General features: G+C 35.8%; 2 protein-coding genes across 23 annotated transcripts in view; one reads left to right on the top strand and one right to left on the bottom strand.

Moving 5' to 3' along the window:
• LOC127851279 (protein O-mannosyl-transferase TMTC3-like) overlaps positions 1-5522 on the top strand; it is a 93362-nt gene extending 87840 nt beyond the window's left edge. For all 22 annotated transcript variants that reach the window (XM_052384931.1, XM_052384955.1, XM_052384954.1 and 19 more), the window contains one exon: positions 5268-5522. In XM_052384931.1, coding sequence (XP_052240891.1) covers positions 5268-5274 — 7 coding nt within the window. In that variant the 3' untranslated portion in view covers positions 5275-5522. The remainder of the gene's footprint in view (positions 1-5267) is intronic.
• LOC127851286 (T-box transcription factor T homolog 1-like) lies at positions 1519-21660 on the bottom strand. The gene is made up of 7 exons (XM_052384981.1): positions 21262-21660; positions 15258-15522; positions 12819-12959; positions 12433-12494; positions 12033-12094; positions 5265-5429; positions 1519-2904 (listed from the first exon to the last, which is right to left on the bottom strand). The coding sequence occupies exons 1-7, from the start codon at positions 21444-21446 to the stop codon at positions 2546-2548; spliced, it is 1239 nt and encodes a 412-aa protein (XP_052240941.1). The 5' UTR covers positions 21447-21660; the 3' UTR covers positions 1519-2545.
• Between the last annotated feature and the right edge of the window lie 1582 nt (positions 21661-23242).

Raw genomic sequence — 23242 nt, 5'->3', positions numbered from 1 at the left:
CACGTACATATCTCGGCCACAACCAGTTTACACTCGTACATATCTCGACCACAACCAGTTTACACTCGTACATATCTCGACCACAACCAGTTTACACTCGTACATATCTCGGCCACAACCAGTTTACACTCGTACATATCTCGACCACAACCAGTTTACACACGTACATATCTCGACCACAACCAGTTTACACATGAACATATCTCGGCCACAACCAGTTTACACACGTACATATCTCGGCCACAACCAGTTTACACACGTACATATCTCGGTCACAACCAGTTTACACACGTACATATCTCGGCCACAACCAGTTTACACACGTACATATCTCGGCCACTACCAGTTTACACTCGTACATATCTCGACCACAACCAGTTTACACACGTACATATCTCGACCACAACCAGTTTACACACGTACATATCTCGGCCACAACCAGTTTACACTCGTACATATCTCGACCACAACCAGTTAACACACGTACATATCTCGAACACAACCAGTTTACACACGTACATATCTCGGCCACAACCAGTTTACACACGTACATATCTCGGCCACAACCAGTTTACACACGTACATATCTCGGCCACAACCAGTTTACACACGTACATATCTCGGCCACAACCAGTTTACACACGTACATATCTCGGCCACAACCAGTTTACACTCGTACATATGAGCCACGTTCTGGGAAAGAAGGGCTAAATTTATTTCCGTAAACTGTCGTCCCAGATTAGCATGTGCAGTCCACGCAGGTTAATCAGGGACGACACTTTCCGCCTTGACAGTACTTTCGCTAAGAAGAGACTGCCTATATACAAATATAACATTTTACATAGAACGGAAAGTGATAAGCTTGTGTGGACTGCACATGCTAATCTGGGACGACACTTTACGCACATGCATTAAGCCCAGTTTTCCCAGAACGAGGCTCATATTATTTTGTTAAATGCAATGCATCTTCCACGATCTTCTTGTAGATTGCACATATTCTAACGCGATCGACAGAACTATTTCTTCAGAACAAAGTTCCTTTAATTGTGAGTTTTAAATTCCTGAAAGTCGCGTCTCTGTGGTAGACCCGATTTGTTTTGACGTGTCTAGGATCACCTCATCGACCGCACTCCACACCACAATGCAAACAAAACACCGCGATCTTCAAAAGACGATCAAAAACACCCAAGTTTACTTCGCCACACTGCTATTTGGTTTAATTCATTACAATACAAATATAACTTTCTATCAATCTTAAATTACATCTAATTACACAGCATTATTGATATTATTCCCGAACATCGTTTTAATCAATTCACGTACAACCAGTATGGGGCACTGCGTTCCGACAGATCTTATATTTGTACAAATGGCTAATTATTAAAACTGATTGCTCGCGTATCCAACTGCAAATATCTAATTTGTAATTTTGTGCGCAATATAAACACGCAGAAGTGGTCGCAGACACATATAGGTACTTACAAAGGGAATCTTAAATGGATAGAAATGACGAGTCTGTTTAAAGTGTGGTGATTTTAATGTGTAACTTTGTACAAAAATGAGATTCATGATACTGTTGATATCGTCTCGTACTTCGTCACTGATAGAACAAAATCAGAATAACTGTTCAAATAATCTGCTTTGGCTCATGAAGTGTACTCATTGCAACATTTAAACAGGTATATACAATTATCCAAAAATGCATTCATGAACGAATGATTAAATATGTATGTACATAATTAACAGAGTATATACAAATGTTTGCGAGTAACATAGTCATTGCAAATCTTAAATAGCACATAATTACAGGTAAGAACATACAGTATATACAAATTGATAAAACATATATAATCACATTTATAACGTTTTCTTAATATGCACGTTTGTCATAAGGCATAGTGGCTGCCTATGACGCTCGATTCTGACGTCATTTTCATATTTGATATGTCCAGATTTTATAACAGACATTTAAATGTCACAGAAATACTTTATAATATATTTGAGTCGTGGTCTGAGGAAAACTGGGCATAATGCATGTGCGTAAAGTGTCGTCCCTGATAAGCCTGTGTAGTCCAGTTTTCTCAGAGTATGACTAAATTTGAGCCGCGCTCTATGAAAACGGATCTTAAAGCATGTGCGCATCAGGGACGAGACTTTCCGCTTTTGTGTCATTTCTCGTTAACAGGAAGTCCCTTCTTATCGAAAATCTTGTTTAGTTTTACCACGTGCTTTAAGTCCCTTTCCCAGACGATGCTAATTTCCTTCAGATAAATCGAGTTCTTAACATGTACGACTATAATGTTCGTTTAGACTGTCTGGTGCCGTACCAAAGCCCATTTTAACTTTTATTTAAGCCGAAGTCACGGCGTTCTCACTTGCAAACCATTTCACTCGCAACAATATTCTCCCACCAGAGAACAATCGAGGTCGTGTCTTTGTTTTATATTTGGTTTCACTATATCGTGGTAAAAACGGGACATTTCTCCCAAGTCCTCGAATTTTCACTAGTATCACAGTTGGCAGTTGTGGCCCTTCATTTCGCACTTCATATAGGGGGCGGAGTTAGCGGGCTCCAATTGCTGTTCCGGGACACGTCTCGAGAGGGCGTCGGCACGAAACTAGAGATGTCGCACTGGTCGAACGCCATCAGACCGGAAGAGGAAGTCATGTGACTCTGACTAGATGTGGATGACGGGATCGAGTAAGAGGCGTTGCGCAGATACGGCATAGAACAGTTCTGATTGGGCGAGATGTTTCCCGGCATAGCGGAGCCCATCCACATACCGTACTGAGGCTGGGAGCCGGAGTTGCAGTTGAGCATGCCGGCGGTGCTCGTGAACTGGCTCCAGTTGTCGGCGATGTTCAGCATCGGCAGATTCTGGCTCATGTCCCGGGATATCGTGTCTGCAAGCATGGAAAACATCGTCTTTATATGCATACATATGAGCCATGCTCTGTGAACACGGGCCTGAATTCATGTGCGTATAAGAGTCGTCCCAGATAAGCATGCGGTGTCCGCACAGGATAATCAGAGACGACACTTTCCGCCTAAACTGGATTTTCGCAAAGAAGGGACATCATTTAAACGAAAAATTAAATTAAAGGGAAAATGTCGCCCATAATAAGCCTATGAATACCGCACAGACTAATATAATTTAACATTCCGTTATATTGTTGATATACTTACTCACTTGTTTGGTTTTTTATGTAATATAAATGAAGTATGAAACTGAAGGTAACGTAGGATGAAAGTCACTTTGAAATAAAATAACACTACATATAAGACTATTTCCGCTTGTATGGAATTTTCGTGTAAATGAAGTCTTTTCTAAGCGAAATTCCAGTCTGGAAAAAAAGGTGTCGTCCGTAATTAGCTAGTGTGGACTGTACAGGCTAATCTTACAAGATATTTAATGCACTTGCATTATGCCAAATTTTCTCAAGTCAATTATACATTTTTCAAATACCCGAACATTTTTCCATACTAGAGTATTATTATGTGGTAAATATTATTTTGCAGAAATCGTTAAAGCGCATATATTTTCTGCTGAACAAATGCAATTAATGGCAATTTGCACTGTCATACTATGCAGTTTAAAGTATTTACAACGTCGTAAGATTTCAATAATATGCAATCTAAGTTCAGCAACAAATTATATTAATTTTCCTTTTGTTTGCTGGATTTCATAATCGGTCAATATATCATCATTTGGACTTTCTGACGCACGAAACGGAAATAATATTGGTTTCAAACAAACAAACAATGAACAAATTTATGTCCAAGTAACAGCGATATCGCCCGCGACGTGACGACGTATTCGAGCAATTTTCGTCATAAACGCGGCAATTAAATTATAACCAATTGCTGGTCAGTCAATCTGAAGACTGGAAAAGGTGAAAATGCTATTGACCCTCGGGATTTATGGCAAATATTACCAGATCTTCAAAGATCCTATGTGCTAAGTGGCAATTAATTCACCGATTATGAAATCCAACAGACAAAAGGAAAATTAATATAATTTGTTGCTGAACTTAGATTGCATATTATTGAAATTTTACGACGTTGTAAATACTTTAAACTTCATAGTATGACAGTGCAAATTGCCATTAATTGCATTTGTTCAGCAGAAAATATGTAACGAAATTGGTGCGTAGTGTTATATCCTTTGAATGGGGGTCGATATATATTTAGCTTAATTAAATAAAAACATGGGTCCCTGACTTTAAAAGTCGCATTGAACAAATTTGATGATAAAAGGCCGGCCATAAAGTGGAAATAGATTTAAACGGTTCTATTGTGGCCCGCTCTATGGGAATTATTCACGTGTGTTTTATAGCGAAGATCAAGCGGTGGCGTATCGGTTGGAAACATAAAACAAAATTACAAAAGTTAAACCACGAACTAGAAAAATCTTCTTGAGAAGATAATGAAAATCTTTGCCTTTCAATTACACATTGAGAGAGGTTTAAATGCTAGCTCAAAACGAGAATTCCTCGTTAAATATGTTTATATTGTTGACAAATGAACATGAAAACGGCGACACATCAACATATGTAAACACTGTCCAAAAGAGTGTTATCATTTCAATGTCGATTTTAATGGTTAAGATGGTTTAAATAAGATAGCGTCCCTTTTATTCAAGGGCCACAAAATGAACATTTTAAGACATAAACATTGTGCGCATACACCCCTAGTTTTGTTTATAACTATTATAAGACAGGTGACATTGAATGTAGGGTACATAAGCAATATACAAATACGGACCGCAAGTCCCAAACACACTATTTCACTGATTAAATAGGACATGGCTATACAAATTTGACCACAGTGACGATGCGAATACTTTTGATGGCGTTATTAATCGAAAATGGTCAATGAAGGCAAGTAGTGGTGTTAGTAGTGGTGTTGGTGTTGTTGTTGTTGTTGTTGTTGTTGTTGGTGGTGGTGGTGGTGGTAGTGGTAGTGGTAGTGGTGGTGGTGGTGGTGGTGGTAGTGGTAGTGGTGGTGATGGTGGTGGTGGTGGTGGTGGTGGTGGTGGTGGTGGTGGTGGTGGTGGTGGTGGTGGTGGTGGTGGTGGTGGTAGTAGTAGTGGTAGTGGTAGTAGTGGTAGTAGTATTAGTTAGTAGTAGTAGTAGTAGTAGTAGTAGTAGTAGTAGTAGTAGTAGTAGTAGTAGTAGTAGTAGTAGAAGTAGTAGTAGTAGAAGTAGTTATTAATGATTTTTATTAATGAATTACTATCGTTATTAAAAAGTTATATACTTACTAGGAGGTGAGCGCCGTTGGTAGGGATGCGGGTATGGTGCGTGCCGAGAGTTCCGGAAGGAGAGGCGGTCGCAGTGCGGGTTGGCGAGGCCGAGGGTGTTGGCAAACTGGTGAGCTGGGGGCGGAAATAAACCACCACCAGGAGGCATGTACCACGTTCCCGTCACTGAAAAAAAAGAACATAAACCGATATTATGCATGGCCCGAACTCTAAACTTAACCCATTTATGCCTAGCGTCTAGAAAACAGAACTGGGCAAACAGCGCATGTTGCGGCGTCTCATCAGGGTCTGCGCTGTTTACTTAAAGGAATTTCTGTAAGAAATATTCTAAATATAGAAATAAATATACTGGACATCCCTAATTTTGGAAATAAATTGATCCAGTGTAGAAGGTTGGGAGAGTCCACTAGGAATAAATGTGTTAAAATAGGCGTGTTTGTAACAATCAACATTCTCGCACAATACATCTCGTTTGGTTTGTCAGGAATTATTAATCATTGGACTTCCCTTCATTGGACATAACACAAATATTCCGAGTTTCCCATGTACTCTGTGAGTACATGTGAAGCCCTGACCAGACTGTGCGATTACCCATTTTCGGACGAGGCGACTCATATGAGCCGCGTTCTGAGAAATTGGGCTTAATGCATGTGCGTAAAGTGTCGTCCCATATTAGCCTGTGCAGTCCGCACAGGCTTATCAGGGACGATACTTTCCGCCTAAATTGGATTTTTGCTAAGAATAGACTTCATTTAAAAGAAAAATGTAATAAAAGCGGAAGTGTCGTCCCTGATTAGCCTGTGCGGACTGCTAAGGCTAATCTGGGACGACACATTACGCACATGCAGTTAGCCCAAGTTTCTCAGAACGCGACTCATATTATAAACCAGTCAATATGTGTAGTTCATATTTGATAATCTAAAGTAGTACAACTATATCTTTCGCTTTGTCAACCTCTTTATTATCAGGTTGTAATAATCAGCGTATTGCAATGTTTAACCCATTTATGCCTCGTGGACTCTCCCATCCTTCTAAATTGGATCAATTTATTTCCAAAACAAGGGATGTCTAGTATATTTATTTCTATATTTAGAATATTTCTTACAGAAATTCCTTTAAGCAAACAGCGCAAACCCTGATGAGACGCCGCATCATGTGGCATCTCATCTGGGTCTACGATGTTTGCCAAGGCCTTTTTTCTAGACGCTATGCATAAATTGGTTAAACTCCTAGAATGCCTTAGCCCCATGGGTGACCGTCTGACAACCAGTACATTCATTATTTTGCGTGGATGTTATGTCAACTGTTCACAGAGACTTTGTACTGAACGACATTTAATTTTGAATGTACGTTACAAAATACCATGGCAGCTATTTTTAGTATTGTATTACAGCCAACACAGTATATACAGTTTCAATGAAAATTTACATGTTATCACCCATCGCAACAAGTTTGTATTTTAAAAAGTGACATGACATGCACTTAAGAACCTCGAAGACTCGTCTGAACTCACATGGGTTAAAAAAAATCTACATACGAGAATAGTTCTGGGAAAACGTGGTTTACCGTTTAATGCAAGTGCATAAAATATCTTCCCAGATTAGCCTATGCAGTCCGCCCAGGCTAATCAGGGGCGACACTTTCCGCATATACTGAATTCTCACTGTGGAGAGACTTACTTTAAACGAAAAATACAATACGTCCCTGATTAGCTTGTATTGATTGCACAGCCTAAACTGGGACGACACCTTACGCAAATGCATTAATCCTGGTATTCCCAGACCGAGGCTCATATCTTGAGTCGTGTTCTGAGAAAAATGGGCATAATGCATGTGCGCAATGTGTCGTCCTAGATTAGCCTGTGCAAATGGCACAGTCTAATCAGGAACGACACTTTCCGCTTTTATGATATTTTTCGTTAACATGAAGTCTACTTCTTAGCAAAAATCCAATTTAGGCGGAAAGTGTCGTCCGTGTTTAGGGATGACACTTTACGCACATGCATTATGCCCAGATTTGTCAGAACGCGACTCTCTTTAATTTCAGACATGCTCGAGTGACTAATGTCATTTCTTCTTCGTCACTGAGTCATTGATTTGGACACGCGCAGCCACTTGAAGCTTCTTGAATGTATCATCAGACCTTGTAATAACAACCGTGTTATCAAATTAAGAATTGAAAAGACTGAAAAGTGTCTCGTTTATTTTGAATAACAACAACTCCTTAAACAGACACCACTCAGATTTTGTTGGCAACGCCGCTTATGTCAACAATTTGATCTCGTTTTAAATCCATTTAATACATAAACCGTTTCCATAGAGTTTCATTACCAGCTTGGTGTGGTCCAACATTACACCGTCTTAATATTGCGATGAGAGATTTCAATTGAAGTTATTATAATTTCATCAGATACAGCGCTATCTATATGATACGGCTGGATGGCTGAAAATGAGCTGTTACGGGCGACTATGAGTTTAATAGTCGTTTTATTTAGCAAAGCGACACTGCCTGTTGCCACCCACGGTGAACATCTTGTGTGTTTTTGCAGCATCTCTTCAGCACCTGACCGTATCAAGTTTTCTAGTCTTAACCCTTTGCATGCTTGGAAGTTTGTTTTCTGCTAAAATGTCGTCTGCTGAATTTCTAAAATGAGCATTTTCTTCGATTTTTTTCAAAGAATACTATCAGAATAGCAAATAGTTAGGATCGTGATGAGACGTCACGTTCTGTGGCGTCTTATCTGGATCCAAACTGTTTGCAAAGGCCTTCAAAATTCGGTTCCAGCACTGAAAGAGTTAATATGACAGAAAACTATAACTGATCGTTCTATTTTTAATTATTTCCTTTGAAAATGTTAAAGATTGCTTTGTTGGCAATTTTGTTGTTTTCGCATGAGCAGATAAGCGGTCGCGCAATTGTGATTCTGGTCCGTGATTTTTTATGTAATATCTTCTTTTTTTTAAAGCGATTAGCGCACTTGAAACAAATCATGTAAATATCTGACAAAGGGGCGACCATGTAACAGATACTTTGTATGAGGCCAACACATTATTATTCAACTACCAACCACTAGTACGTATAATTGCATAATTATGAAATACAAATACCAAAGTACATTGTATTTTGTAGTGTCGCTAACAATGCCAATATTAGTCCAGAAATAACGGCATCAAATAAACATCTACATTTTGCGTTCAACTTTTATTAATTTTTCTATATCAAATTAACGAAAGCCCAAATCTGCGCATCTTTCGGGTCTGTCAAAAGATTGACAAACATCGCAATATAAAACGGATCCCACTTTTCAGCGTTATCAGAACGTTCACCCATGGCCAATTGACCCGCCAGCTCTATTGTGTCGCTCAATGTAGACTTCAAAGGCGCCGAAAATTGAATTAAACTATTCCCTTTTTCATTCGATAACTGATGGCAATCGCCCATCGCAATTATCCTAGGAACGATGCGTACACTTGAGAGGTTAGATGGAGCATCACTGGTTACTCAACGGACATTTCTTTCCTATCTTTTGCTAATCCGACCAACTACACAAACTCCTTATGTTTACAAAGTGCGGATTATCCGTGCAAACCAATACGCTAATCCATGAGATTCACTCTTATCATTTGCTTAACCAAATCTGTGAGAGGTATAATCTATTTTGTATATGTTACATATTAAACGCTCACAAGTCAAGTGTGTCGATATTAATAATGCTCACCTCAATAGAACATATATGAGTCGCGTTCTGAGAAAACTGGGATAAATGCATGTGCGTAAAGTGTCATCCCAGATTAGCCTGTGCAAACCACACAGGCTAATCAGGGACGGCACTTTCCGCTTTTATGACATTTTTCGTTTAAATGACGTCTCTTCTTAGCAAAATCCAATTTAGGCGGAAAGTGTCGTCCCTGATTAGCCTGTGCGGGCTGCACAGGCTAATCTGGGACGACACTTTACGTACATGTATTTAGCCCAGTTTTCTCAGAACAAGGCTCATATATTTATATGTTTTGAAATACGCTTTTCTGTATTGTTCTGATTCAACGTGTGCAGATAACATGTCGTGCAAACATCTTAACCTATTTATGCCTAGTGGACTCTCCCATCCTTCTAAATTGGATTAATTTATTTCCAAAATTAGGGATGTCTAGTACATTTATTTCTATATTCAGGATATTTCTTACAGAAATTCCTTTAAGCAAACAGCACAGACCCTGATGAGACGCCGCATCATACGGCGTCTCATCTGGGTATACGCTATTTGCCAAGGCATTTTTTAGACGTTAGGCATAACTGGGTTAAACTTATATTGATCAAACCTTTAAATTTCTTGACGTGCCCGAATAAAACAAGCACGCATTACCCATGCAAATGGTATTAAGTGCATTTATTAGGGACAAAAAAAGAATTGACAACATTCACTAGCAGATATTATTAAATTAAATTTATCTGTTTACTAAGAGCAAAAATAAATGTCTATCAAGAATAATTGTGTCATTATACTGAGAAATCTGTGCTGCTTCAACACTTGGACTGTACAGTACTATCATTCTAATCGAACTATTGTTCAAATACAGCGAAAACAATATTTGATGTCATGAGTATATTTGTGACTCATCGCTAAATACAAGTTTTTTTCTTTCACCGTAAAAAAAAGTTAACCCATTTATGCCTAGCGTCTAGAAAAAAGGCATTGGCAAACAGCGTAGACCAAGATGAGACGCCGCATGACGCGGCGTCTCATCAGGGTCTGCGCTGTTTGCTTAAAGGAATTTATATAAGAAATATTCTAAACATAGAAAAAGGTATTCTAGAAATCCCTTATTTTGGAAATAAATTGATATTTAGAAGGATGGGAGAGTCCACTAGACATAAATGGGTTAAACTCGCTCTGGATACGGGCGTGGCAACGACGTACAAAGACGGGATTTATATCTCGCAACAAATAATCCATATCAGAAAGGACGCCTGTGTGCGCAGCTTTCCTTGAGAGCGACCCCATGAACTTGTAAGACTTTCTTCTTTACAGCGCGTCAAACAGTGATAAATTTACGCCATTTGTTGCAGCGGTAATAAAACAGATTGAACTATCTTTAAGAACTATTTCCTTCTATTCGTTCCTCAATTTTATCAATCACTTGAACCACCTGTGCGCTGTCAAAGGCCCATCTACCATGTTTAAATGAAACCGGTGAAAAAGCTACTTAATAATTTATGTATAAGTAGCGGGCTAGTTTATCTTGTACACTTCACAAATACGTGAGGAAATCACAGAAATTTACATGGAGTTTTCAAAAGCGCGACCCGACTCTATTCAATCTGGGCACCCTATCTGCCCAGTCTTCTCACCTACTCAGATAAGTTCTGCTGACATTTTGACAAATTGAGATAAGTGACCCTATTCCCCGGGACCGAGCCATTGTGCAGGGTGATTAGCAGAGTGGTGATTAATTTCGTCACAGACTTTCACAGCCGCTTCCTAAGCACGGCTGTCGCCTGTTTCATGAAAGCTCCATTTGGAATTCAGCGTTGCAGTCGAACAAATTTTTGATCGCATATGATTGACATTTTACTCATTATTTAAACAATACTGACCTAATATTTATTTATACATTATGTAGAGAAGCTTTCTGAGAAAACTCATCTTAATGGGTATTCTGAAAGAGTCGTTCCATATTAGCCTGTGCAGTTTACACATGCTAATCATGGCCGACATTTTCAGCTTTTATTTAATTCACTGTTTAAAAGAGATTCTCTTCTTAACGAAAATCCAGTAAAGGCGGAGAGTTTCGTCCCTGTTAAGCCTGTGCGGACTGCACAGGCTAATCTGAGATGACACTTTAATTACTTGCACGAGGCCCAGGTTGCCAAGGACGCGGCTTATTCGTCATAGTATGCTGTATTGTTAACGTGTTTAAAATACTTCAGGTCCAATTTGAAAAACACCCGCGATTATGATACAACCAATAAATAACCACCTAAATAAATTGCTAATAAATTCAACGAGGGATCCATTTTCAGATCACTAACAGCAGATATGATCGTCTATTGGCAAAGGAATTCCCACGAGATCAGCATTAAAATAGGTTTCAAACATGTCTTTAAAGTCACGCGATTATTAATTCATCCGCAGATATAACCGAGACCCTGCCAAGATTCCTTCGAGAATTTGTCAATACGAAAATGATATAGTAGGTGAACTTTGTGTTGATTTTCTACACCTGTTCGCTTCAATTGAGTTAGTTTCGATCTTGTTTGCTTAACTCGAGTGCCACTCAATATAACAAGAAGGTAAATCAAGCCACCGGTAAACCCCGATTGTGTGTCGCGTTTGGCGAAGAAGCGCAATTTAAGGGTGGGCGTCAGGAAAATCCTTGGGCGGGCTTTAGACAATAGACTTTAGGCAAAGACAATATCCAAAGGGTCATGTACATGACGTGCCATTTGGGTCAAATATATATATATATATATATATATATATATATGATTAACCCATTTATGCCTAGTGGACTCTCCCATCATTCTAAATTGGATCAATTTATTTCCAAAATTGGGGAAGTCTAGTATATTTATTTCTATATTTAGAATATTTCTTACAGAAATTCCTTTAAGCAAACAGCGCAGACCCATATGAGACGCCGCATGATGCGGCGTCTCATCTGGGTCTACGCTATTTACCAAGGCCTTTTTTCTAGCTAGCATAAATGAGTTTATCAAATGTACTACATGTTTTACCATATAATTTTTGGTGTTGATTACAATACTTACAGTGTGATAGGGAGCGTTGTTGGTTGTCCAAGTTTTCTTCTAAAAAATCTCTTTGTTCCGGTCTGAAAATAACGATAATTCTTTTTAATTATTGAATAGAAAATCATAAAATGTTATTTGATATTTACCTTTAGACAGTCAAGTAGAGTGCGCCTCGATTAAAAAAATTTGTTTGTTTTTTAATACTATTATCCTTCACTTACTAGTAAATAACACGTGTATTTATTTATTTTATTTAATATTTTGATAGGTGTACACACATAAATCACAATGACAAGAGAACACAACACATTTATCAAAACAACAACTCAATAGGTTGATGTTGTTATGACTACCAGAAGATGTTTTTAGGTTGTTTTTTTTCACAACTCAACACAACCAAACTAGAGGGAACGACTACCTTTCTTTGGCGTCCAGGAATGCCTTTGCAAACGGGTTATGTTTAATCTTCAGTGCGGTGATCTTAAAAATAAAAAAGCGCTAGAGTTGGTTTGATAGTAAAAAGCAATAAACATAAATTGAAAATTGTATAATGACCACATTATTCCAATAATGATTGAACAGGTGTAATATCAAAAAATACATCTTCGTATTCAAGTATTGATAAAAACGTGTAACGTGCAAAAGTTGAAAATGCATAGACTTTGTCAGAAATTATAAACGTTTTAATCAGTTTTATTCATTATGTCAGGAACATTATATAACAAATTGTTTACTTAACAAATTATATAAAAAGGGCTGTGTTGTTTTTGCGCAACCACCCCACAATCCCTAAACTTCACCCACCTCCTCGTTCTGGTACGCGGTGACCGCTATAAACTGCGTCTCTGGGAAGTTGAAGCTGCTGATCCGCTTCTTTTGGGCGTTTGTCGTCACCTTTACAACGTGAAGCCGGGGCTCATACTTGTGCAGCGAGTTGAGCATGATCTGTAACGGGGAACCAGTCTTTATATGAGCCTCGTTCTGAGAAAACGGGACATAATACACGTACGTAAGTGTCGTCCCAGATTAGCTTGTGCAATCCGCAAGAGCTAATCAGGGAAGACCGTTTTACGCTTACAGTGGATTTCTGCTAGGAGGAGACTTCCTTTAAAGGAAAGAACGAATGAAGGAAGTAAAGTCGCAGTTTTTAACGTATGGGCACACGGACAGTTTTAGTGGACTTTTAGTGGAGGTGATTAAAGAAGTTCGATGTTGCAGTATTGCTTGTCGTTACAGTATGCTACCTCTGACTATGGGGGTGGCAAAATCATGATTAAACTTACTTTTCTTTCAAAGAGATTGTTCTAATGCTTGTTTATTATGGTAGTAAAGTAATTTGTTTGAACCAGTATTGCTATTATTGCTCGCAATATTACCAGTATTATGACTGTATAATGGCTCTTATTGTTTGCTTTTAACGATCAACAATGAAACGGTCATTGATTTATAAGTTCTTCATTAATAATTCAATCCGTCAATGCTATGTATCATATGTGTATGTATTCACACATTAAAAGAATAATCTTACAATAAACTTTGATTACATTACATTGTCGTAAAAGTCTCATGCATACATTAGTTTTAATATCGTTTTGCTTTACTTGTATAGAACTTTTATATTACTACTGACTTACTAATAGTATTTGAAGCAGTAGACGAAGTTGTAGTAGCAGTATTATAAGTAGTATAAATAACAAATAATATCAAAATTAAGACGAAAAAGTAAACAACAAAGAATAACGCCTGTGTTTTTGGAATTGAATACACTAACACCCCATTATGGTAATCATAATGACCAGACGATGTCCAAGCAGGTATTTGCTTGACAACCGTCACTAAGCGGCGATTTTACCGTGAATCCTGGCACCCAGCTGCGAAGAGCGGTAACTAACGAGTTATTCTGACAGACCATACATTTCATTCCTCCAGGATCAACCTGGACTTCCAGACAACTGACACGAGATTCCGACGCAGGTAATGCGGTGTTACGAAAAAGGCCAGTGCTTCAAATTAATAGGTCCAAAACATTTGAAATAATTCATTGAGTGCAACTTTATTACAAAGAGTGTACCCAATAATAATGACAGAAAATTTGAACAACCTATTTATATTATATTTTAAAAATTAAGTTTGTATCCTTTACTAGATATCTACGCTCTTTTCCTGTAAGAATGCATACGGATATTATAAAATTTAATAAATGTATATTAAGAAGGACTCATTGTTTGTTGTTGTTGTGTAGTTGTTGTTTTTTCCTTTAGTTTCCTGTCGTAAATAATGTCATTTAATTGTATGTGTTTCATTTCACGTTCGAAAACCAACAAAATGCAAATTCCATATCGGCGTGTCAAATATGACGGCTCGGACGAGAAGATCAGGTGGACACAACACCTTGGTGCTAAAATGGTGTCAAAACAGCTACTCTGTTGCCAAAAGAACAACACATTGTGGACGCATCTCTGATAATGTTAGGGATCGAGATTATCGGATTACAATGAACGACGTTGTTATGCGACCATGCTTTCTTGAACGTGGGAATAGTATTGTTACTTAGGAAAAATCCGTATAACACCAAACGTCGAAAAGTTTTATTCAATGAATGTTATGTTGTTGTTTTTATTAAGTTTGAAATGAAGTTTAATTCGATTCTTTTTCTTAATGAAAGCATTTATTATTTCAGGATAAAATTACAAAACCGACAAAAATTCGAAGAATAGTTCTTAATGTTGAAACTACCCTTAAATATTTCAGAAGAAAACTGGCAGATTTCAATTATCTAATTTGCCAATAAAATCACGGATCCAATAAAAACGTGATTTGTGTTATAAATTGTTAAAACTTAATAATCACTTTGACGATGACGACGACATTAATAATAATAATAATTATTATTATTATTATAACAATAATAATAATAATAATAATAATAATAATAATAATAATAATAAAAATAATAATAAAAATAATAAAAATACTCATAATGATCATAATAATAATCATAATAATAATCATGATAATAAAAGTATTAATAAAAGTATGAATAAAAGTATTAATAAAAGTATTAATAAAAGTATTAATAAAGGTATTAATAAAGGTCATAATAGAAGTAATAATAGAAGTAATATATAAATGATTATAATCAAGAAGAAGTAGAAAATGACGAAGAAGAAAATACTAAAAGAATAAAGAGAGAATTTAGATAGTTTGGAGTAAAAGAAGTAAGCAATGAGACTATGCGCTCACCTGTCCTCCGCCGTTCATCTTATTGGTCAGTTTGACCTTGGAGAAGGAGATGGGCTCCTTCATCCAGTGGCTGCCGAAGTTTGGGCTGTCCGGATGTACGTATACGCAGTTGGGGACGCTGGGTTCCGCCTTCCCGCCGGCCACCCACTCGCCATTCACGTACTTCCAGCGGTGCGCGTCCACCTGCACAAAGTCGAGCAGGATCGAGTACATGGCGTTCGGGTCGAGCCCGCTGATACTCGCCTTGAACACCGGGAACATGCGCCTGCAAGAGGGGAGGGATGTATGACAGCTATGGCAACACGGAGAATAGTCAATGACAACCGCACGCAAATGAAGTTTATTGCTGTGTTAAACCTTTGCCTCTTAGATGCGCATTTGACACGTCTGTAGTCCCTTAGACAAATTTAAAAAAAGAAGACTTTTCTTAAGTTTTAAAGGCTTCATTTCCAACCCTATGATGCTGACGAGCAGCAAACAGCATAAAACCTGAACATACTGCGAGTTACTCTCAGGCGGTTCTGGTTATGCTGTTTGCACAGAGCCATTTTCACATTTCTTTTTATGGGCGGGAAATGGTTTAAAAAAGGGTTCTTTCAATTAACTGAACAGATTTTGTCAGTTGTGTGATTTTTTCACGTTTTTATTTAGTGGTCTAGGGTGAACTTTAGTAGTGGTACTTTTCATTGGTTTGCAACCCATGACACACTTCGTTTGACATATTTCTTGATATTTGAAAAAATTGTTTTTTAGTTTATGTAAAGTTAAATACCGGTAAACAAGTTTTGCAAATATATGTGTATGATGTGAGCAAATTTGTATATTGAATCAAAAATATTAAATACAAAGTTCTTAAAATGACAAATTTAAGAATAATAAGCCAATGAAGTTTAGTATCACTGTTATAGATTTTAATTGCTTTATTGTATGTATCGTTCAGTCAAATAAATATCGGAACTTATTTAAAAAAAAAAAAAAAATATGAGAACTTAATAAATTATTAAAATTATTATAATCATAAACATAATAATAATAATAATAATAATAATAATAATAATAATAATAATAATACAAAATAATAAAAATAGTAATAATAATAATAATAATAATAATAATTATTATTATTATTATTATTATTATTATAAATAATAAATAAAAAATGTAATATATTAAATCATGTTAACATTAAGTCACTTATATTTTGGTTCCCAGATGCTAACCACTGCCCCACTCCTGTAACCTATGGCCTATTAGGGAGCTGTAGCGCACGAGATCACAGGGTCACTCAAGAGCGCTCGAGACCCACACATCAAAGGGTCACAGTTGCACTTTAATTACCCACACATTCCCTCTTAAGGGGCTTACTCCTTAAAATGGCCCCTTATCGTTTACATATGTAGTAATATTCATCGAAACAAGTGATTTTCGCAGTGAGGGGGCCTCACATGCAGTTTTATTTGTTTCCTGTGCACGCCAGTAGTTGAGGCAATATTCGTGTAATAATGAGGTAATAAAATGCAAATGTGTGCTGATCGAAAGAAGGCGTATCTATCACAGAGATCAGATAAATCCGGATTCGGACAAAGACCAAGACGTTTTTGGTGCGTTGGAAACGCTATACTTTTACAAAGAGAAATATGCACAGCTGCGTGTCACATTTTATGTGTTTGATTAATTCGTAATTTCCGTAAATGCCCACAAACTTGCCAAAGAAATGTAGGAAAAACTTTGCATTATAAAAGATGATACTTGTATCAATTTAATTACAATCGCATACTTAATTTCCAAGTCCGAAAATACATTTAAGGTTTTAAGTAAGTATGATACTATTTGCTGCATTGTTTTCATTTATTAATTTTTAAATATTGTTTTTCATCATATATCTTTAACGTGCTAGCGAAGAATTAAATTCGTGTGTTCTAATGTAAAGTTGAGGCTAATTAAGTTAACGGGTTCGTCGCATGTTCCTTTACAAATGAAATAGTATCAGTCCACGTTACACGACAAAGTCGAAATCCTTAAATGGAAATGCAATCAAACAAACAATACTCGTCAAAATAAATAGTTCAATTCTTACACATGTCTCAACCTCAATGTTTTTATGTACCTTGCAATATCCCAGCAGAGTCAACCATTTATTACGTTTATTTAATACTTTTACAAAACAGTTTATATTTCAAACAAGAAACAATATATTCTGACAGACATACGCACTCCAACAATGAGCACGATACCTTGGTTTTGATTTTCAAGATAAAATTGTATGTACAAAAACACACACAGAGATACAGCTTTCAAATCTAACGAAGAAGCTGGCAAAATAAGGTGTTTGTGTTCATTGCGGTCACTTTTGTGGGAAATGATTTATTACAAATTATGAATGTAATCATTTCACGCCAGAGTAAGTTTATTATTCAATTAAAGCTAAGCTATTTTGTTGTCATTGTCGTTACTCCCCAAAGAAACACCTGTGTACACCCAAACCGCCAAAAGTTATTGCACAAAATTGCCCTACGCATATGAAATATTGAATTCGTTAACTTACACTAATATTCCGATTGTGTTTTTCTCAAAGTTTATACCTACAACCCTATCGTATATCGCAGCTAACATCAAAATAATACCTCGTAAAGATGCATATCTGCACTGGTTGAACCTAAATACCCTGGCCCCGCATTGTTAAGGGTTTAGAAAGGTTTGTGATTTATTCTAACGTTGGGTCTTCAATGTCAAGTAAGCTGCATAATAACGCATTTTTAAATCCATTTATTCCTAGTGGACTCTCCAATCCTTCTATTAAATAAATTTATTTTCAAAATTAGGAATTTCTAGTATATATTTTCTATATTCAGGATATTTCTTACAGAAATTCCTTTAAGCAAACAGCGCAGACCCTTATGAGACGCCGCATCATGCGGCGTCTCATCTGGGTCTACGCTGTTTGCAAAGACCTTTTTTTCTAGGCGCTATGCATAAATGGGTTAAGTTAGCCTTTTTTGGAATATTTGTTATTGTTATTTTGACATAAGCTTTATCTTTGTATGTGCTTCATGCGAAAATGGCTCTTAAACTGCGTGCGGCCAGCGAAGCTCTTTTGCCTGCGCATCCGCACAATCTGGTCAAGATCTACTCTATCCGTTAATGAGACCACGAAACCTTCAGTGAATTACGGCGTATAATGCATAAGACCTATTTTCGCACAATGACGCCGGCAATGCGTTGTATTCATTAATCTAATTATATAACATGTGACACCTTATAAATAAATATATAATTTTTGACTGACAGCACAGTGATTTTATTTTCAAAGTTATAAATAAATTTTTTGCGAATAGCAATATGTGTTCAAATAATGATATGCCACAATCGTCTTTGTGAAACTTACAATACATTTTCATACATAAATCATGTAAATATACAATACATTTTCATACATAAATCATGTAAATATATTTACAAGTTACATCCAGTAAATTGTAAGGCGATTTACATGTTTTAATAAACAAATCTTAATTAAGTATAACCCGATGTACCTAATGTCCCGATATTTACAAACATTCTAAAGATATAAACTTAAATAAAAAAAGAAATAAAAGAGGAGAATTTGTGTTTGAAACACGATTCTTCGAAAGGCATGGGACTACAATCCGTTATATTGATACAATTTAGAATTTTATTGGAAATTATGTAATACAGTTTTCATAGCATATAATTATTTGTAAGAAAAGGTCTTTTTAAAATATTCTTAAAAGTTTCCACTAAGATTCTTTTTAAATACCAGCCTGCGACTCGAAAGCTAAATAAAACGTCAATCGAGTTCACCTTAATTAGAAATTCCAACTTATGCAAATTTGATCTTGTGCGGTTACCTTTGAATTTGCTAATTATTTAATACGTCACGGAATGTATCGCATTACCTAGCTGTTCAATGTTTAAACAGCACTTTATTATTATCATTTCGCCGACACTTAAGAAAGTAATCATTTTCGTAACGTTTAATGCAGAAAATATCTAACCTTTTATTGATTTATAATATAATTTGTATATTTTATGTATCTTTAAATTGAAGAGAGAATGCAATTCCAATCGAATAATTTAGATATGTATAATTTATAATTCTATAAATAATTATATAATAATATAATTGTTAAGTGCCGATTCTAAGATGGCAATCGAAGATGTGCGTTGTTTACTTGTTGTTTACGTGTTAAATTAAATTGCTAAAAGTTTGACAAAATGACAATAAGAAAGTCATAGATTCAAAAAGAATCTATGCATTATTTTTAACACATAAATAAAATATATGTTTGCTAACAAAAAATCATCATTCAAAATCGGAAAAATAATACGTTACGTCTAAATTACCATTGAAATTCAAAATCCTTCGCAGTGTTAACGCTTGGACTTTTGTTTCAAGGGGTATCGGGTTTGAACCCAGTAGCAGGGCCTTTTACCGTTTTCCTTGTTTTTACATATATTAAAAAATTATATCAATTGCTAAAGTTTTGTAAGTAAATTTATTTAATGAGATTCTTCAAAATACGAAAATATTTTAACAAGTCCTTTAAACAATAGAAAAATTCTTCTTTTCCGGTGCAGGCTATTAAATAAAAATGCTTTATCAAAATAACGAAGGTAAATATTTACAACAAAAATAATCTCATCTTCTTTTATTTTGTTTCTATCTATTTCAGATTCAAATTTGCACGCCTTACCATCACTTGTTAATCGATCGTTTTTCAGACTATAAAAAAGTTTATTCTTGTACAAGGGCCCTTTAAGCGCATTAAACTTGTGTTTATTGTTTATTTATTAAGCAGGAAAACATACGTAGATTTGATATCAAACGTTTCTGAAGATAACATTTTTTAAAGGATTTTATCAATATCTTTACCACTCGTATCGATGCTTATTTGTTTTAAATAATTATTTATTCCTCCTGTTTTTGATATGTTTGCCGGAACGCTCTTCGATGAAATGCAAGCGTTGCTAAGGATGAAATTAAAACAGTTTGAACGGGTATTGTGAAAACTTAAACACTATATTTGTACGATAACCTACATGCATACCGCTTCAACATTATGTTTATAGACGCGAATGTATAATGGACTATGGGAGAAGTCTGTGGTTTCCGAAGATGTCTTAGGATAAGCAGCCATTTTTTTTAAACAAACTTACATTTTAGCGTACTTTGTAATGAATTTCACGGAATTCAAATGTGTGTTACAAATCAAAATTTACGAATTAGGTTACGAACAGGGCGCTGCAGGTGCGAGAGGCTTCTGTCACAAACAATAAAAAAGTCATATCAGGTACCATAGACATGCCAATAATTACTTTAAAATTGGATGAATTTGTGTATCGAATTTTTTTATATTGTACTTATATCTTTGATACAATGGATTCATCGTATATGTTTGTCGCGTTGCTTTGCCCACTTAAAGGCACATGTTTTTTTTTCAATGAATGCTGATTTCCTACAGAATAGAAAAACATCTTATCGTTCGTGGTCAGAAGATTAACCGTTTCCCACTTAGAAGCAAAGTGAACAGTGCTTAAGGCAAACAGCATAAAACCAGAACAGCCTGCGAGTATCTCGCAGTTTGTTCAGGATTTATGCTGTTTGCTGCTCATCAGTATCTAAGTTTCGGAAATGAAGCCTTAAAAACTTGAATCTAGTAAGAAAGTTTTTTAGTTCAATATAACTTTCTAAAGGACTAATAATGCGTACAAATACGTATCTAGGTGGTAAATGATTAGCAAACTGCATTTTAACCCATTTATGCCTAGCGTCTAGAAAAAAGGCCTTGGCAAACAGCGTAGACTCAGGGTCCGCGCTGTTTGCTTAAAGGAATTTCTGTAAGAAATATTTTAAATATAGAAATACATGTAAATAAACTAGACATCCCTAATTTTGGAAATAAATTGATCCAATTAAGAAGGATGGGAGAATCCACTAGGCATAAATGGGTTAAGCAATACTTGCAACAAGTGTAAAACGCACCTTCCATTTTTGGTGACAATCATCTCGTTCGTGTATTCCTTGAACTTGGTCCATAGTTCTCGTTCCTCCAACTTGACGGCACATTTTGCTTCGAATGCTTCTATCTTGACACCGCCTCCGCCGTCACCGGAAGTCGCGTCCTCGATATCCAGCAAGTGATTTAAATTCATCGCCTGATTTTTCATACTTTAAATTAATATCGTGGGTGTTGAAAGTCCTTTATTTTTCCGGACCCACGAAAAGATTTGATATCCCGATGATAATTTCGCTGTGTTATTATTTATTTGAAGTCACATAAATGTGCTGAATTGTCCGAACACAAATAACTTGTTAAATTGTTATAAATTCAAGTTTACAATTCAGAGTTTAATTTTCTCTCAACAGCAATGTGTAACAATTCTACCCAAGTTGCAAAGAGTCAATGTGAATAAGTTCGCGTTTATTTACTATAAAACTTTCTCGGGTACATGTGGTTTTACTGGCTTTCTTTGATCTTTACCCGTTTCAATAAAGTAACGCCCACTTGGTCGATAACACCACGAGTAGGCGGAACAATTACGTTATGCACTCCGCGCTGATTGGTCAGTGTTAGAATACCGCGTGATTATGCAAATTGTTCATCTAATATTCAAGATTTAGACAACTGTGACGAATTTTTAACATTATAGTATGATATTTATCATTGATTATTAGTTTTAATAAAATAAAAATAAAAATAGGGAAAATAATCCATATCATATTTAAATGAATAGTGTTGTTTAGAACTTACAAACAAACAAAGTAAATTCACATTATTATTTACAATAATTATTTCTTTTAAACACCATTTGACAACCATTTGTCTTATTTCTGTAATAATGAGGCAAATGTATGGCTTTGTTCCTCTCACACTCAGCCGAAATCAGCAATTTATCTAAAACAGACGCAGCCGTTTTATTGCTTATAAAGGCAGACACAATATTATATTGTTACAGTACTGTTACTTTTATATTTGCGTTAACAATACTGTAAAAGCAAAAATAACAGTAACAATATTGTAGCAATATTATACACTATAACACGTATAATACGTATACATATAACACCACGTAACGCTAATAAATATTAACTGTAAACAGTCTAAGGAATTGCTCACTTTATCAGATAATGATAATTATTCTGGCTGCAACTGATAAAAATCATTTAACACATATTTTATAAAACAAATTAAACTGGCATTATAAAGTGGACAAAATCCACACAACATCTGCACATATGTCAATAAACATTCATGATACTATAGGGTAGGGAAATTTAAATTATCCGCACTCATCAGCAAATCGGAATACGAACGACTCAAGTGTGACCGCCCGGGCCGTATAGTGGGGCTGCGGCAGTGCACTATGCGAAAGCAGGCCCCTAATATTGCCTAAGATCCTTTAATGGTTGCGGCATGCATTATCAGCTGCATTGTAACAGATGTCCTTGTGCAGCCTGGCGTAGACTTCTCGAGTGTTTTATTGTTAACGATGCTTTTAATGTTCACTTGTACGTTTCAGGAATCTGTGTGTACTCATTGAAAAAGAAATCATTATCATTATCATTATCATTATCATTATCATTATCATTATTATTATTATTATTATTATTATTATTATTATTTGTATTATTATTTGTATTATTATTATTATTATTGTTGTTGTTGTTGTTGTTGTTGTTGTTATTATTATTATTATTATTATTATTATTATTATTATTATTATTATTATTATTATTATTATTATTATTATTATTATTATTTCTACTCAAATAATACAATAAATTAAAATTATTAATTACACGCTTAATCTATTAACCTTATTTATTATTTTCTGCTGTAAAAAAGACGGACGCACGTGATTTGGCCCTGAGGATTCTGAATACACAATTTCCATAAATATGTTCATTAAAGAATGACAGATTGAGCAATCTCACACATTTCTCAGAAAACGAACCTCGGCGA

The sequence above is a fragment of the Dreissena polymorpha genome, chromosome 11 (assembly GCF_020536995.1).
Source record: "Dreissena polymorpha isolate Duluth1 chromosome 11, UMN_Dpol_1.0, whole genome shotgun sequence".
NCBI lineage: Eukaryota > Metazoa > Mollusca > Bivalvia > Myida > Dreissenidae > Dreissena > Dreissena polymorpha.
Note: the sequence above shows the minus strand (reverse complement) of the source record. Positions and strands in the feature narration are given on the sequence as shown.

Coding starts and splice junctions, on each gene's coding strand:
- LOC127851286 (XM_052384981.1), bottom strand. CDS start 21,446: ATGAAAAATCAGGCGATGAATTTAAATCACTTGCTGGATATCGAGGAC. Junction 12,495..12,818: donor CCGCGTACCAGAACGAGGAG/GTGGGTGAAGTT, acceptor TTTATTTTTAAG/ATCACCGCACTGAAGATTAA. Junction 2,905..5,264: donor CCAACGGCGCTCACCTCCTA/GTAAGTATATAA, acceptor CCATGCTTGCAG/ACACGATATCCCGGGACATG.